At 40.5% G+C, this 16,133-nt stretch overlaps 1 protein-coding gene across 2 annotated transcripts in view; it reads right to left on the bottom strand.

Annotated features, from left to right (window-relative positions):
* Nucleotides 1–12,531, bottom strand: part of RUNX1T1 (RUNX1 partner transcriptional co-repressor 1) — a 145,392-nt gene extending 132,861 nt beyond the window's left edge. For both annotated transcript variants that reach the window (XM_024572148.3, XM_045181659.2), the window contains exon 1: nt 12,236–12,531. Coding sequence is in view for 1 of the 2 variants with exons in the window: in XM_045181659.2 (XP_045037594.1) it covers nt 12,236–12,263 (28 nt within the window). In the remaining variant the exon portion in view is untranslated. The remainder of the gene's footprint in view (nt 1–12,235) is intronic.
* Nucleotides 12,532–16,133: the final 3,602 nt, after the last annotated feature.

Here is a 16,133-nt window from a genome sequence, read left to right as displayed (position 1 = left end):
AAGGAAACAGACTGATTCCTCATGGCTCCAGCATCATGTAGAAAGGTGGTATTTTGACAAGGGAACAGAATTTAGTAATGGAAAAGTATTGAGAAAGTATTGAGGAATATAACCAGCATATACTTGGGTGTCTTCAAGGATGTCTATCAGCTGGTAGCCAACTCTATTTCCTAAGTCAGGGGTGAGGGCACAGATAAAGAAAACAGTGAGTATATATAGATCATAGCTGCTAAGGAGAATATTAAGCCAGGTCATAGAATAAGACTCTAATTATTAGAACGTGGGTACAAAGTAGGTCATTAATTTGGGAAACACAAGGAAAGCTCAGTTTTCCACTGGGGCAAAAGATCTAAGACAAAAGAGCAACTACAGCCAGGGTCTTAGAGTGAGGGACTAGAGCTCTCCGAAATGCAGAAAGTGAAATGCCAGTTAATCATTTACTTAAAATCAGTGATGTCAATATATATGAAGGTTAACTCCAGGCTCATTGTAAGTCTCTAACATTTGTCAGCTCCTCTCTTCTCTCCCAAGACCAACAACTAGATGGCAGACCTTGAAAGCCAGGAGACACTCAGAAGCAGTCCATGCCCCTGGTGTTAAAAGACGAATGAATGTACTCAATCAGAGGTGCTTAGATTGCTACAAAAACAAGGAGAAAACTTTCCATTTGTGCCCTTCCTCCACATTCAACAAGATTCATAGTCTAAAGGCCTTATTCACCCAAAGACTAATTTTCCTTAGAGATCTTGACCAATATAAACTACGAAAACAAACGCCTGCTTTATTTCTCCATGGGTTACATTATACAGGTAATTCCAATTAGAACTATCAAAGCAAGGGGCCATTGAAAAGAAGTTCTCTTAAAGTCAGTGAAAATGCCAGTGGTTCTAAGCAGCATTTAGGGTTTTAAACGTTTTCAAACAGAAGGATCTCATACCTTACACCTCAACCTGGGTTATTACTTTATCAGTTCTGAAGTAAGAGCCTGGGGCATCACTTCATTAAGTGTGAACATTTTGAAAAGAGTCCCAGAAAGCCCTCCCCTCTTGATGCCATATAAGGTACTGAGGCTTCAACACTGAATGTGGCTTCAGCACAAACAACTCATTAGAAGATTATACACCAAATGATGGGCTTGTATCTGTGGAATAAACTCCCTGACACAGACTGTGACTCAGCATCACTTCTTGAGGGTGGCAAAGTCCTTGGTGCTATACCTGGGAATATGTCCACATGGCTGCCCAGGTTCCTTGAAAAATGTGTTAACACAACATTCCACAATTTGGCTTCAAATCAGAAATTCCTTAAAAGCATTATTCTTTGGTTGGCTACATATATGTAATCACAAGAACACATTCAGTAAAAGGTGGGGGAAAAGTTGGTTTATAGTTGTTCGTATGGAAAATATACAATTATTTTTATTAAATAAAAATACAAGAATAAACTGTGTTTGGTGTACTCACAACTGTAAACCCACTTTTGCCCCACCCTGTATTGTTCTTCAAACGACTTCCAGTTGGTGTTTCAGAAGAAACACGGCATTTGTTAATCCAATATGCTAATGTATCACAAAGTCTGTCTTCCCATTAATCCGTTCTGCAGATATTCTGGGTTTATAAGTGAAAAGGGTGTCTGTCAATTCAAGTGTGAAGCCACAAGCTACACAGCCTCTAATTGATCCTAAGCAGTGATCACATCTCACCTTGGACAAATTACTATAAACACAGTCAACCCAACTGAAACTGTGGATAGTTAATATTGAACCTGACCCAAATTTTATTAGTCTTCTACCTGAATTCTCTACGCCCAGTTTCAAACGGGTAACCCTGCCATTTTTACTATAAGAAAGAAGCATTACTTATATTGATTATTTAAGATGTGTTAGAGTTTTCTTCCTAATTAATCCTGGATGATTTCAGAAGAACTTGTCTTTCCTAGAAATTTCACTAGTGAAATGCTCTAATATTTTTTTCTAATTTGGCACTTTCTCTGTCCATAGAACTTATTTGATTAGCAGTACTATAGAAGCTAAAGCTTTTGTATGCAGGCACTCAAGCATAATTTAATCATTTTACTTAAGCATGAAAAAATTATTCTGAAAGCTCTGTTAGGTAAAAATATCCCTGACTAGTTTAAACTTACATTTGCAGGTGTATTAAAGGTAAAATAAATCACAGGATGCTCAGTACGCAATGGAACAGTGTTAACTTTGTTTTAATAGTCGGCAGTAAGTTAAAAAAAATACATAGTATTAGAAAATGTAAGGAATAACCACCTCATTTTAAATAAACACGTTTATTAAAATAAAAATAAATTGTCTGTGTGAACCCTTTTTATATTACCAGATTCTCACCTATGGAGACCTCGTTCACAGTCAAACAAGATGAGGTTCTAATTACATAATACCATTTATCTGCTGAGGGCAAAAGTGCCAACAAATGAAAATGCACATTAGGCAAGAGATTGTCAAAAAAAAAAAAAAGATAATTGTCTTTTTTTAAATTTTTTGTCATTTTTTTTTGTTTTTTTTGTTTTTAAATAACCCACTCACATTAACAAAAGACTGCAGTGGCTTCCAAATTATAGGTTGTTATTTTTAGTGGAAGTAGTTCAATATTCATATTGGAGCAGATGTAGCAGTTTAACAAAACAGCTCTTCAAATCCTGCACAAATTGAAAACAGGAAAACTGATTGCATTTTCTCTTATCACTTTCCTTTTCTGAATTGACACTTTTGGCCTTCTGAAAATTTACACATGGCTTTCATCTCAAAAGCACCTGCTGATCAAATAGAAACCTAACATTTTCATGAAAATGGTATAAAGCACCAGTTTTGTTCAAAACGCTGTGAAGGGCAGCAGTTGCCTACTTGATGGCGATAATTGCTGTGTATGAGGCATGTTCATAATAGTTTTACATTTTCATTAAACTTTTTAAAATGTTATGTTTTTTCTAGTGTTTTGCATATTCACTTTTTGTATCATTCACATTTCTTTGCCTCAATGTCTGCCTCACATCCAGTTTTATTATGCAAAGACTAAGCAAAGTGTATAGAAGGGTGGATTACGGTAAGAAGATAATAAATACATATTTTTCTGTCTCTGCTTCAAATACACATATATTTACCTTTACATATTACTGTCTATGCATGCAGGGTGTGGCTAAAGGAGGTGTATAGTTGTGAATACTCGGAACAGAGTTTATTCGTGCATTATTATTTATCGCTATTTTCCATATGAACAACTATACACCTGCTTTCGCCCAACCCTGCATATACATCCTATTTTTGTATTCCGCCCACTAACAGAAAACAAGAAACAAACAAGTCAGAGTCAGTTCCTATTATGGAAGGGGACTGACACATTCTTTTATCAGATACAGATTTAGCAGGTGCTTGGGTGTTTGCGTACACCAACCTGGGGAAGAACAGATGTCACCCACGCACGAACTGTAAACACTTAAATGAGGTGACTGATCTGTCACTGTACATACCTCCAGAGAAGGTAAGGGTCAGTCCTGAAAATGGGCATTACACATAAAACACACAAGATTGGTAGCTAGGCTGCTTCTCTGGTTTTTAAATAAAATTGCTCCACACATTTCCCTGTAACACCCAATGCTGGGTAAAAATTGAAGATGCTCCTAAAACATGCTCTCTCTTAGTTTCTCAGCCAACAGAGCTCTACCCCTCCTAAAGGGTTTCAGGCTGTCCACTCTGATTCTGGGCGGGTGATAAGGTAACCTGAAGGCAGAAATGACACAGAGTAATGTATGTGCCACTCTGGCCGGTTGGTCTGTGACTGTCAGTGTTTGACCATGCTCACTGAGGCAACAGCAAACCTGAAACGTCAATATGTTCAGTCGGTGGAAGTGAAATAATGGGGCTCTATTGTCTTACCCAGTGGATCTGTGTCAACAAGAAAACATGCTCCCTCGCTTTAAACAAATTTTAATTAGGCAGGCTCATATTTACCTATGAGAACACCTATCCTGACAAGGCAAAACAATTCTTTCTTCCACTTTTATCCATTTTAAGAACCTTCTAAAGTTAATACTATAATTTTTTAAAATACACTCATGAGTCAATAAAACATTTTTTCATTCTTTTTTAAAACCAACTCCAAGGAAAAATTTCCATGATTCAAATCCACAATACAGATCTACCTAACAGCCTCAGAGTGACTTTTTTTCTCTAGACCAAGTTGAAACCATACTATACAATACACTAATTTCATATTAAAAGTAGGCTTCATGTGCTTCTCTCACTCATTCAAGTATGTTAGTATCAATTCATCACCCTTTCAAAACAAGCCACACAAAATCAAACACAAATGATCAATTCCAAAAGCCTCTACCCTATTTTCTCAGTTTGTCAATCCTACAAATAAGGGTAATGAAACTCCTGATAAAAGAAGGGAGGTGGTGCTGAGAAGAGAAGGGGGTAGAGGTGAAAAGGAAATAAGGCATTTAAGTCATTCAAATTTTGCCTAAGTTCTATGGCCCTCCCTTGCACCAGAAGAGAAACTATCTCACTTTAAAATAAAAATGAACTAATCAAGTTATTAAGCAGCTTCTTCTCTCCCCTTTCATCTAAAGGCTTCAGTGTCCAGTCAATAAATAATCTATTGTTCTCCTTTACTGAGTCTCTTTAAACCTATTCAGACTGGCAAAACTAAACCCAATTAAAGATAAGGCTCTCTGGTAATCTCACCTTGGTGTGTCCAGTCTGGATAGCAGAGGTGATGGGAGATAGCGGCCAGGCCAGGGCTGAGGTCTCCTCCTCACCCATACAACAAAAGGCAGATTTCTCTTTCTCCCTCTGCTAATCTTTAAATGTAAATTCTCTCTGCCAGCTAAGAGGAGCGACAGATAACATGTTACATCTTCACTTCTCCTGTTCTTATCGACTTCTGAATCATTTGGAAAGGGAGAGAGGGAAAGAGAAAATCAGCCTCCCGGTGCTCCCCCCTGCTCCTTCCCACCCCCTCCCACCTCCCCACTCGCCTCCCCTCCCTGTTCATGGAGATTACCTTCTGGCAAAGGAGAGCAAGAGAGGCTACGCAGCCGAGGCGGCACCCAGACCGTGGCTTTGTATTCATTAAACACACATCGGAGCTTATCAGAAGTAAAAGGCTTGTCAGGATGGCACATTGTGTGTGAGTGAGTGTGTGAGCGCAGGAGGGAGAGGAGAGAAGCCAACGTGCATCAGGGTGATTACAATATCAGCAGGGCCCAGATGGAGGCAGGAAAATAAACAGAGGGTGCGTGTAAGACAGAGCAGGAGAGAGAGGGAAAGTAGGAGAAGAGACACAAACTGGAAGAAAAAAAAACCCTGAAGGAATAATGGGGGGTGGAGGAGGCGGTTTCAGGCCGCCATATGGGGGTGGTTAGTGGGGGTACCTTGGAGGTAGCCCACGGCTGGGTGAGAATGCAGGGCTGGGAGTCTCCTGCATTCCCAAATCTGTCCCTACTCTGAGAAAAAGACAGGAATTCAGACCAGCAACTGCATTTCCCTGCTCCAGGGCCAGCCCGTGAACCTTTTGGAGGTTCTGTCAAGGTCAGAGGGAGATCAAGAGCTCTCTCAGAACATAACAATGAGACATTCACCATCTTACCTGCATCCAAATAGCCCCAATTTGCAAAACAAACCTAGGTGAGTCCTCAGAGCAGTTACACAGCCTTGCAGACCAACCTCAAGGGGAAGTTCTTGCCCCTTTCTTTGCTGACTCCAATACTCCTAAATTACACACACACACACCCCACCTCCCCACCCCCACACAAACCCACAACAGAGACGAACACAGGCAGACATTAAACATCTTTCCTTGGGCTTTAACGTGTCCAAGCAGAAGACTTGTGCTGCCAGCATTCCTGTGATAAAAAGGGCCACTTGTGATTGGTAGCTACAGGTGACTCCTGTAGACATCTGCTCCACCTCCAGAAATTGTGTTGGGGAGGCGGTTCCTTGTGTGTACATCTCAGAGTCTATTTTGGAGGTGGGAATTTGAAATTGAGGCAATCAATCTCTGCTTGAGCTGCCTCACAGCTCTTCACCCACCCAGAGCCTAAGAATCAATCAGAGAACAAGCAGGGTTAATGCTGGCCCATCAGACCAGAATTCACCCTCCACCCCATCAGGGTTAGGAGGGATAGACACCTGGGTAGTAAGTAGTAGCCCCTTTTCATTTTTAAATGCAGACACCAGACAATCTGAATATCTGATCAGATCCTTAACTGAGTGCAGCTAATGTAGCAAAGGTTACTTTATTTGGGGGGGGGGGGTAGTGTTTGGTTGTGTTAAGAAGCTCTCAGTGCAGTATGGAGGATGAGTTTAGAACAAAATAGCCAGTGAACTGCGTAATTGCCCGTGACACTTATAAAACAATTTATGCATGGGGTCTCAACATAAAGAGCCAAAAACGGTAGAGGTGCAGGGGGTAATGCTAGTGAGTAGGACAGAAACAACATACATGAGCAAGAGAGTGGCCCCACAAGGAGACAAGTCTGAGGAAGTCTTTCAGAAAATGAAGAGGGGCATTCTTTAATCAATCACTCTCCTCCAAAACTCAGCCAAAAAACAGTTTTAGAGGCAGTGGATTTGCACCCCCCAGCCCCCCACGCTCCCACCCCAAGAAAAGAATTAAGGGAAGGTTGACAGGTAAGGCAACGTGAAAAAAGCTGGACAGAGGCGAGAGAAGGGCATGTGTGGAACATCTTTGCACTGGAACATCTTTGATCCAGTAATACAGAAGAGTGGGAGCACTGAGAGGAGGACAAGGTCCTGCTTCTCCAAAACCCCCCCAAACGTGACCATTTTAAAAAGTATCATTTTAGCTCTCATAAAAGGTTACCTTTCACTTCTTCTGTAGTTTTAGAAAATGGCATTCAGAGTAACCAAACCCAACCACACATACTTTCTTTCCCCTTTATTACATTTTAGTTAGATCAGTTTGGACAGAGACTCCATGCAAATACCTATAAATCCCGTGCTACTCTAGGAAGAAAAAAGATACAATTTACAAATGCCCACTGGTTTTTCCATTGCATGTTCTTTAAAAAACTGCTATTTAAACAAAAAAGAAAAAAACAATGCAGTACTTTCAAATCCAGACAAGGCTTACATTTTTTTTTTCTTTTAAAAGCTTCCAAACACTGAAGACATGAAGGAAACTGTACAAAAGCTAACCTGCCAGTGTCCTTATTTTGTAGAGGCACAATATTTCCATTACTACCTTGTTTGTTCATTGACTTTTGACTCGCAGTTATAGAAAAGATCAACCAATTCTCCAATGGGAAGAATTCATGACTCTTTTCCAAAGCAAATACTTTACTGCAAAGCTTTCAATTTCTTAAAAAAAAAAAGGGCAATATAATAATCAAGAACTACAATCACAGAATAAGTGTACAACAGAAAGTGGTTTCTATAATCACAGCTGTCTTAAAGTCCAGGCTGGCAACTAGAAATCTTAATTGCAAGTCGTTCTTTTCTTAATAATAGGTTACCTTCCTATAAAAGCAAGAAGTCCATCTGCCCCAGGCAGATAAGTTTTGAAGCATTAACGCAGATAAATATCTAGTTTCTTCTTTCTTTCTTTGAGTATGTGAATTCTAGTGTGCTACAATGTGAGAATTCCAACATATGACCATTATTGCACAATATCTCATTGCTCAGCTTGTCATTATTTCATTTGTAATTCTTATGTTAATTATGTTCATAATTACTATAAACAGATGTGGTAGACATCCATGCGACCTTTTATTGAGGCATGAATTCCTCCCTTATTTTACTTTAATTTCTCATTTATGTGAAACTGAGATGCAGGGGAAAAAAAGGCTTTCTAATTTTCTGATGTTTTACATACATAAGTTAAAACAAAACCTACCTTCTACTTCATCTGCATTTCAAAATACTAGAATATTCTTAACATTTAAGCAGCTTTACAGCACATTTCTAAATTGCACCCTGAACCTCACTGCTCCCCACTAAATGGTAGCTATGGATGCCAAACAAAGGCTAGCATCCGTCTCTAAGTTGTTTGTCTTTTTTTTTTTAATACCAAAGGTTAATGCAGCAGAATTGTGCTTCAAAAACAGTGCCTAGCAGCTACGTAGCGATTTATTCACTCATAACTCAACCACCACCCTCTTTACATAAAACACATTTACAATAAAATCAGTATGGATTTCATTAGCTGAAAACCTCCTCAAATTTCATTTCTTTGGCCCTAATCTATAATTAGTGTGGACAGACAGGTGCAAACCCTTCTCTTCTACAGATGGCTACTGGAAATGGTGCAAAGTAGCTCCTTCTATTTAAACAACACAGAGATAACCTGCTCTGTCTTATCACTTACAATTACCTCCATTAAACTGGACTAATGTTTGCTTTAATAAAATGCTCACTGTTCTTTAAACATTATTTAGGAACTCTTATATTAATGGCTGTAAAAAAGTGAAGTTGGGAGCTATCTCTCTAGGTAATAACTTATGCTGGATAAAACGTTCCCAGTAATAGTTCACAAAGGCATCTTAGTTGATTTAACATTTGCTAGTTGTTTTACATAAAGAGGGTCAACTATAGTATTTTTAAAAGGCATTTTAGTGACAAACACTTTAACAAGTATAGTGGGAGAAATTTAACATTCTCCTGAGTATTAGAAGTATGAAAGATTTAATTTTTTTCTTATAGATTTTAACTTGTAGACTATGGAACTTAAAATCCTAGATTGTTTTCAAAAGATATTTATGTTAACCTAATTTTATGTATTTAACTTCATATACATTATTCCGAAAGTTGTATGAGTTCACCAATTCAAGGCACATCTAAAAAATTAACTATGAATGTAAGTGCACTCTGTGAGCACATGGTTAAAAATAGCTCTACTCCATAATAAATAACTTCCATGAAACCAAAGATCACTTCTTCCTACCTCTATCAGTAAAGTCCATGGAACGCTATATGATTCATAAGGTGTATATAAAACAAAGAACTTTTACTTGCCCAAACAGCAACAAATAAATATCTTTTCTCATTGAACTTACATAACTTACAGTAATAGACTCTAGTAAAATGCAACTGAATGGGGGTTTTTTTCACATGCAAATCCTGCAGGTGCCAATTTTTCAGACTGCTTCACTATGAAGGGCTCTGTTGCCTGCAGAAAACCTCAATGAAGAAGGCTCTGCATTCAGTGCCTGTCAGCTGATGTTCATATCAAAGAAGTGAGAAACAGGATTTGACAGTGAAGAATGTCCTAAACTGACAGCCACTGACCAGCATTCCTATTGGAAGCATTGCTTTCTCGTGATCCCTTTTCAATGTATTTTTTTAAGTTTTTTTTTTATTTTGCTAAGCTTCTACTTTACAATAAAATAAATGAAAATGGTACTTTCCATTTGCGTCCTTCTTTACAAATTTTGAAGTGCTCTTTTATCTGCAAATATTTAGACTCACAGCCTCAATGAAACAGCTCATCATCAAATACCAGCATCAAGAGCAATATTTTACTTTTCTTTAGGAAGAGAAAACTGTAAAAATGATAAAAAGCTGCTGTCCTGGAGCTGCAACACATACTCTCCTATTTCCAGCAACTTGCAACTAATAGTGCAGTCTGCATTGTATTGCAAAGTGCAAAGTAGAATGCTTCTTATCAAAAAAGTCCTTAAAGATCATTTTAAAACCAAATTATTAGCAGGTATTAGTGAGTCACAGATCATTTTTAGGTATGAATCCAGACACTAGGGAAACTACATATTCAAATTCTCCTACTCAATATTTAGCTGTTCAAATAAAGTGACTGCCGTCTAACTGGCTTACCACAAAATTAATGCTTAAACAAAGATTTTTAATGTAAAGTTCTTCTCTTAGCATAATCTTAAAGTCAGTTTCCATGCACCCAGAATAAGCCTGATTCCTTGGTTATTTGGTTGGAATTTTGTCTTTTGAAAGAATAAACCAAGGAATACAGTACATGTAAAGCAACGATAGACTTCAACTTCCTCCACATCCATCCTAGCTGCAAAAAAAAGCCTGGGTCAAACTGAGATTCCATGATTAACACTGGGTAAGACTGTCAGACCTCCCTTAAAAAATAACAATCTGTAAAAGAAAGGAAAGAAAAAAGAAAAAGAAATCAGATAGCCCTACCTATGTTATCTGAAAGCCCCCATGATGTTAAAACTACATTTTAACACCAAACAAAGTAGGGAAATCCATAGAATAATGAATTTACTTCTGCTTGTAGACATCACAGCTGACATAAACACCCAGGTTGGGGCTACGCTGGTTTAAGAAACAATGGTTTGTCAACCTTTGCTAAGGGACTGTGTGACAGGAGAAACTGGGCAGGACAGAATACTTACATGGTCAAGGCAAAATGCTGCAATAAACTAAAAGGAGGCCCCCAACACTAACAAACCATTTATCACCGAGAAGCCGGTCAATTTGTATTCTAGTGAGTGTGGACTCACTGGGCACCAACCCAGTTCCACTCTGTTCTATGCAAAGGGAGGGGATGATAATAAAAGCCACTGAGCACACTTAAAAACGGTACAGATGTTTAAAAGGAGACTAGGAGGGGGGAAAAAACCTGTAAAACAGATTTCAGTTCACACAGAAGGTGGAAAGAAAATGCTTTGGTCAGCAACCCGACCTTTATCAGGGGATAAATCAATTTGCAGCAGCTGTGGACAGCCATTTATATACAGGCCCTGGGCAGATTAATTAAGGGAAGGTAAGTTACAAATTCAAGGGGGCTCGGAGTTGCATTAAGTATATGAAGTTGGTCTGGGGTGGTCTCTCCAGCTCTCCTAGTCTTCACGACCTCACCCTAGCCTTGGTGACTGGTCTGCAACACCACCTCCGCGGGGAATATTAGCTATTCCTTAAAGTGACATTTTACAGATTCCCTCAGGAAGCAACAGACAGGATGGAGCACGGTGGGATTTGAGGTGACCCAATCTTGAAGAAAAGCTATGCTCAAAGGATTTCTCCATTATGCTTTGCAAAGAATAAGGAAACCAAGGGCTGCAAGGCTTCTCAGCCAAATCCTCCAAACTGAAAGAGTCTAGGGGTTGGGGGGCGAGCTAATTTTAGTAAGTCTTGATTCACATCCTACTTCCCGTAATCATAGTACTCAAACTTTTCCAAGGGTTGACCGCCCCTACAAAAAAAAAAAAAAAAAAAAAAAAAGATTTAAGCGCCTGGTGCCGAGATAACCCTATTTGCTTAAGGCGTCCTGGCCAACGTTAGGTCCACCCCGGGAGAGGGGTCTGGGTGCGCCAACAACCCCAGTCTTTTCAGGTTCACCAATAGAGCGGTGGGCAGCAGGGCCCAGCGCACTTCTCCACGGGTTCGGAGGCTTCACCAGACGGGTTTCTGGAAATCGAAAAAAATATCCCCCGGACGCAGCTCCCCCTCTGGACTCTTCCGGGAGGGAGCTGCAGAACACAAGGCTGTGCTCCCGGCTCAGGACAGGCGGGCACCGCGTCGGGGCTGGAACAGGAACACCCACAGGGCCAGGGCGGCGGAGCCGGAGTGCGCAGAGGTCAGGGCCGGAGCGATGCTGCCCACCAAACGCCGGCAGTGAAACCCCGGACCCGTCCAGGCCGAGAGGTGCTCAGGTCCGGGCCGCCCACCGAGGGGCTTACCACTCCAGCACCCCAAACGCCTAGAAGTAACAGGGGAAGTTCTCAGATGCTAAGCGCTAAGAAGACCCCGACCCTAGTCGCAGCCGGGTCTCTAACATTCCGCTCTCCTGCCCCTAGAGCTAAGTTTTCCACCATATAAACGAGCCTTTCCCTTCCAGATTTAAAAACAAAAATCAAAACCCACGATGCGGGTTTAGGGCCACCTGACAACACGCACCGTGGGCGCTCTGACCCGTGGTTTTGTCGGGATGGGGGCAGGGGGTCAGCCCTCAAATGATCTTCCTGCTTACAAATCGTGACCATGGAGAGGAAAGAAAAATTATTTTTTAATGCCAGCGGGGGAAATCTAAGAGTGAAAACTGCATCTTTGACTGTTACCCGTGAAGTTCAGTGTCACTGAAGACTAAAGGTACCCTCGATGTTCCTCTTTACCCTGCTCCGTAGTCTTACCCTAGTTGATAAGTACAGCCTGAAGGCTCTCCGCCTAATAATCCAAATGAAGATGACGGCCATCAGAATAATAGTAATGGCCATGGGCCCGTCCCCACCGCCCGCCCGCCAGTCCAGCCCTCCAGCGGGCACTTACACTGCACAGGGTCGGAGAGTCCCACCATCCGCCACGGGCTCCGAGCTGCAAATAAAACTTCCCGTCCTCTCGGCCGGCCCGCGGGGCGAGGGGGCGAGGGCGCGGCGCCGCTTCCCTCGGGAGGCCAGAGTATCAGCGGCCACTCGCCCACGCGCGCTCACCACGAGGCCGCGGAGTCCCGCCGCGGAGCGCCTGCGGCCGCCAGGTACTGCACACGGCGAGCTGCGGGGCAAAAAGCCCGGGGTCTGGGACGTCAGCCAAACGCAGCCTCCAAGCAGACCCCAAGACTCGCGGAGCTCCGCTACCCTGCTCCCGCCTCCCTCCCTCCCCCCGTCGCTCCCTCCCTCCGCTTTTCTGTTGTTGCTGCTGTGGCAGACAAATGTAATGTGGGACGCAGGGATTGCCACTGTCACCGGCGGCGTCTGCGTCTGCCTCGCCCGCCCTCGCTCACTCTGGAGGAAGGCGACGCATTTATCTGCAGGGCGTCCGGGCGTCCGGGCGTCCGCCGGCGAGCTGGAGCACCGCGCGCAGTGCGCGCAGAGCGCCCACACCAGGCCGGCTTCAGCGCGCGCCCGCGCCCCGGGCGCCGCGGCCGCTGGCGAGGGAGGCGGCGGTGCGGCCGCTACCAGGTGCCGGGGGGAGGGTCTGCTCCGGGGAGACGGGAGGTGGAAGAAGGAGACATCTGTGTCGTGCAAGGGTCACAGAGGTCAAGTATATGTTAACAATGGGCAGTCCTGGCTCGCTGGGGCGCGCGGGCGGCCTCCCCCCCGGGCCTCGCCCTCTTCAGTGCAGGCTGGACGTCGGGCTGACTCCCTAAAGATGCCTTACCCGGCCGCCTGCTCTCCGGCCGCCCCAGTGCCCTGCAGTAACCCAAGACGACCACTTTCCCCGGCCATCTGGAGTGCTCCTGGCTGCCCTGCCTGTGTCACTGGCTGGAGAGACAGCTCTGCTAGAAATCAAGCCACTCTCAGATCTCCTCTCTAATCCCCTTCTGTTAGCTGATTTACAGACTGACTATTTGCTTTCGCATTAGATAATAGCCTTAGAGAAAACAGTTATCATTTTTTTCTCTTTGTTTTTCTACTTCTCCCATAGAATACCATTAAAGAGGGTCCTCTTTCTATCCTACGTTTTTGTTGGATGTGCCCCCCTCCCCCACACGTTAATATCAATACTTCAGAAAGGGGGAGGGAGTCCCAGAGGACAAGATAGGGTAAAAGAATTCCAGATATTTCCAGAGTAAATAATCTCTCAGTGAACAAGACTGATAATATGTTTGTACAGAGTTAAAAAAAGGGGGGGGGCTTAAATAATAATGAAAATATTAATATGTAAGTCAAATATCAGATAATGGCTTCCAATGATAAGTAAAATAAAAATCTTAAAATTATGGCACGGTGCCACCACTGCAAATGTTATTATATTTAGTACAACAGTTTAAAATCCTGCCCTGAACCATGGTTTTTCCCAACCGGCCTAAATCAATGCAAAATGTCCTGCGTGCCTGTTTCTAAATCTCATCTTTACAAAGGAAAAAAAATGCTTAAGACGGAATCAGAGCCGGCCTGATGCAGTGGGAACTGATGAGATATTCGTGGATTTTAATTTTAAAAGTGCCTCTTCAAATATTTAATAGTGAGTAATATCCCGTCCCCCATCCTTTTAAACCCAGCTGGAGCTTCCAATTCTGAAGTCTTTTCATACTCCACTAATTTTTAGCAATTCATTTCCAGAAAATACTCATTGTACATTCTTCCCTCTCCTTGGGACATTTGACTAATGAATTACAGTGGATTAATGAATTGTAATGTTAAGTCTTGGTATTTGATATTATGATGCAGTTAATTTGAATCTCAAATATTATCAAGTTGTACATTCATTCTATAGTAGTTTCTGCATGTACAGCTCATTTTTTGTTATCCTTGCAAATCTTTATATTAACAATCTTCAAACATAAAATTTTGTGTACACTACTATAACTCCTTTGTGTAGGAAATTGTGTCAAAGCAGCTTACTTATTTTTCTACAAAGACTCAAAAATATTTTGGTATTTTATTATCTTATTAGTTGTATTATTTTTTTCTGTCCCCCAAATTGAAAACCAATAATTTGAATTCTGGAACTACGCATTTATCCTTACTTTAAATTAATAAAAGGATATTTGAATCAGGAATGATTCTTTTGAAATAGTGCTACTTCTAAAATCATATTTTAAAATTTAGAATTAAAGTAAGTCAACCAATTTTGGGATTAATAAATAAGGGGAACATTAAAATATATATCATGCCACATTTTTCTTCTTCCTGTAAATAGTGCCAATAAAATTTATATTAGAAATGTTCAACTTCAAAATCAATGAAAAATAACTTGTAGGAAATCAAAGCAGTTTTACATTTTCAGGCTATATTCACAACAACAAGGCTTATTTTTAAATCATATTATTTAAGATCCTACAAATCCTACAGGATTTTCTCTTTTTTCCAGTCATAGTTCTGGAAAAACAATAATCATTGTTCTAGTTATAACTTTCTTAAATGGCAATGTTTTTTACTTAATTTGGCTTTACATCAGATAGAATATATCACTAAATCTGAGACTTCATTCTTTTTTTGTAACAGTGGCTAAAGAACATCCCTGAGCTAATGTTAAATGACTCAGTTTATTCCTTAATCCCACTTTCTACTCCTTTTAAAGGCGAGTGTTCCACAAAACATAGAATATATTTTCCTGTAGGGCTTTCTCTTTCATTATGTCCTAACTCCTTTATTTGCAGCAAATAAATACTATGTATAGGGACCAACTGAAGCATGAGGTGAATCTTGAATTGCAAAATCTAGGAAAATAAAACATTAAATGAAAAAGGAGGAGCTCATTGGTATGTGTTGTGGGAAGGTGTGAATTACCTGAAAACAGTACAAGTCTACAAAATATTTGGTTGCCATATCCTTGGGGTGAGAGATACACATCACATAACATTCATAACACAATAAACTATTGATTGATACATTTCATTAAACCAATCTAAGGAGACAGGGATCGGCATTTAGTTTTTTTTATCTGCCACACACAAGAGATCAGGTTTCCGTAGTTTCAAGACTACTTAGTTTGTTGAGTCAAATCATCATCACCATCATTATCATCTTAAAAATGAATTTTTTTAAAGGGGAGCTTGGGGAAAAATAGGTACTTACTCATCCTAATGAAACCATTAAATTGGAAAATAAAATAATATAGTATGTTAAACTGTCATAAACCCTTACTAGCAATTTTCTTTTTTCTCACAAGTTAGATTTTTTTCTCACATCATTAAATTTTTCATTATTGTGAAGGTACCAAGGTCTTTCAACTTACAGGTTCACTTTTTCAGTAGTGTTACCTAAGGATGGGTTTTTTTTTTCTCTTAAAACAATCCTTTAAAAAGGCAGAGAGCTTTTGATACAAATTTCAAATGAGTGCTTGTGACCTCTTTGGAGAAGTGTGATTGATCTCTCACAAGAAGGAATCCCTACACAAAATATTAACAAGTATTTAATTGGCACTTTTCAAATTCCTCTTATGCATCTTAAAGTTTAAGTGACTCCTAGGCTGTGATTTTCTCTACCTTAAAAAAGTCCTCCAGTTCACCTAGGTTGATGAAAATCCTTAATTTATGATTTATTTATATTTAATAAAAAATTACTTATTGTATTTGTGAAAAAATAAAGTGTGGGAAACAAACAACAGCAAGCAATAACTATATTTTCATAAATTTAGAACTTACCCCCATTTGCAATTTCTTTCCCTTTTGCTGTGTAATTTTATGTGGTTTATTTTAGAGATTTTCAAGGGCAAATTTTATTCCAAACTTTTGCAATTTTGTTATTTAACTTCCGATTCATTTTTAAGACACAGACAACAA

Source organism: Desmodus rotundus, chromosome 8 (assembly GCF_022682495.2).
Source record: "Desmodus rotundus isolate HL8 chromosome 8, HLdesRot8A.1, whole genome shotgun sequence".
In the NCBI taxonomy this organism is placed as follows: domain Eukaryota; kingdom Metazoa; phylum Chordata; class Mammalia; order Chiroptera; family Phyllostomidae; genus Desmodus; species Desmodus rotundus.
The sequence above is the reverse complement of the archived record's forward strand: the minus strand, read 5'-3'. Positions and strand labels throughout refer to the sequence as shown.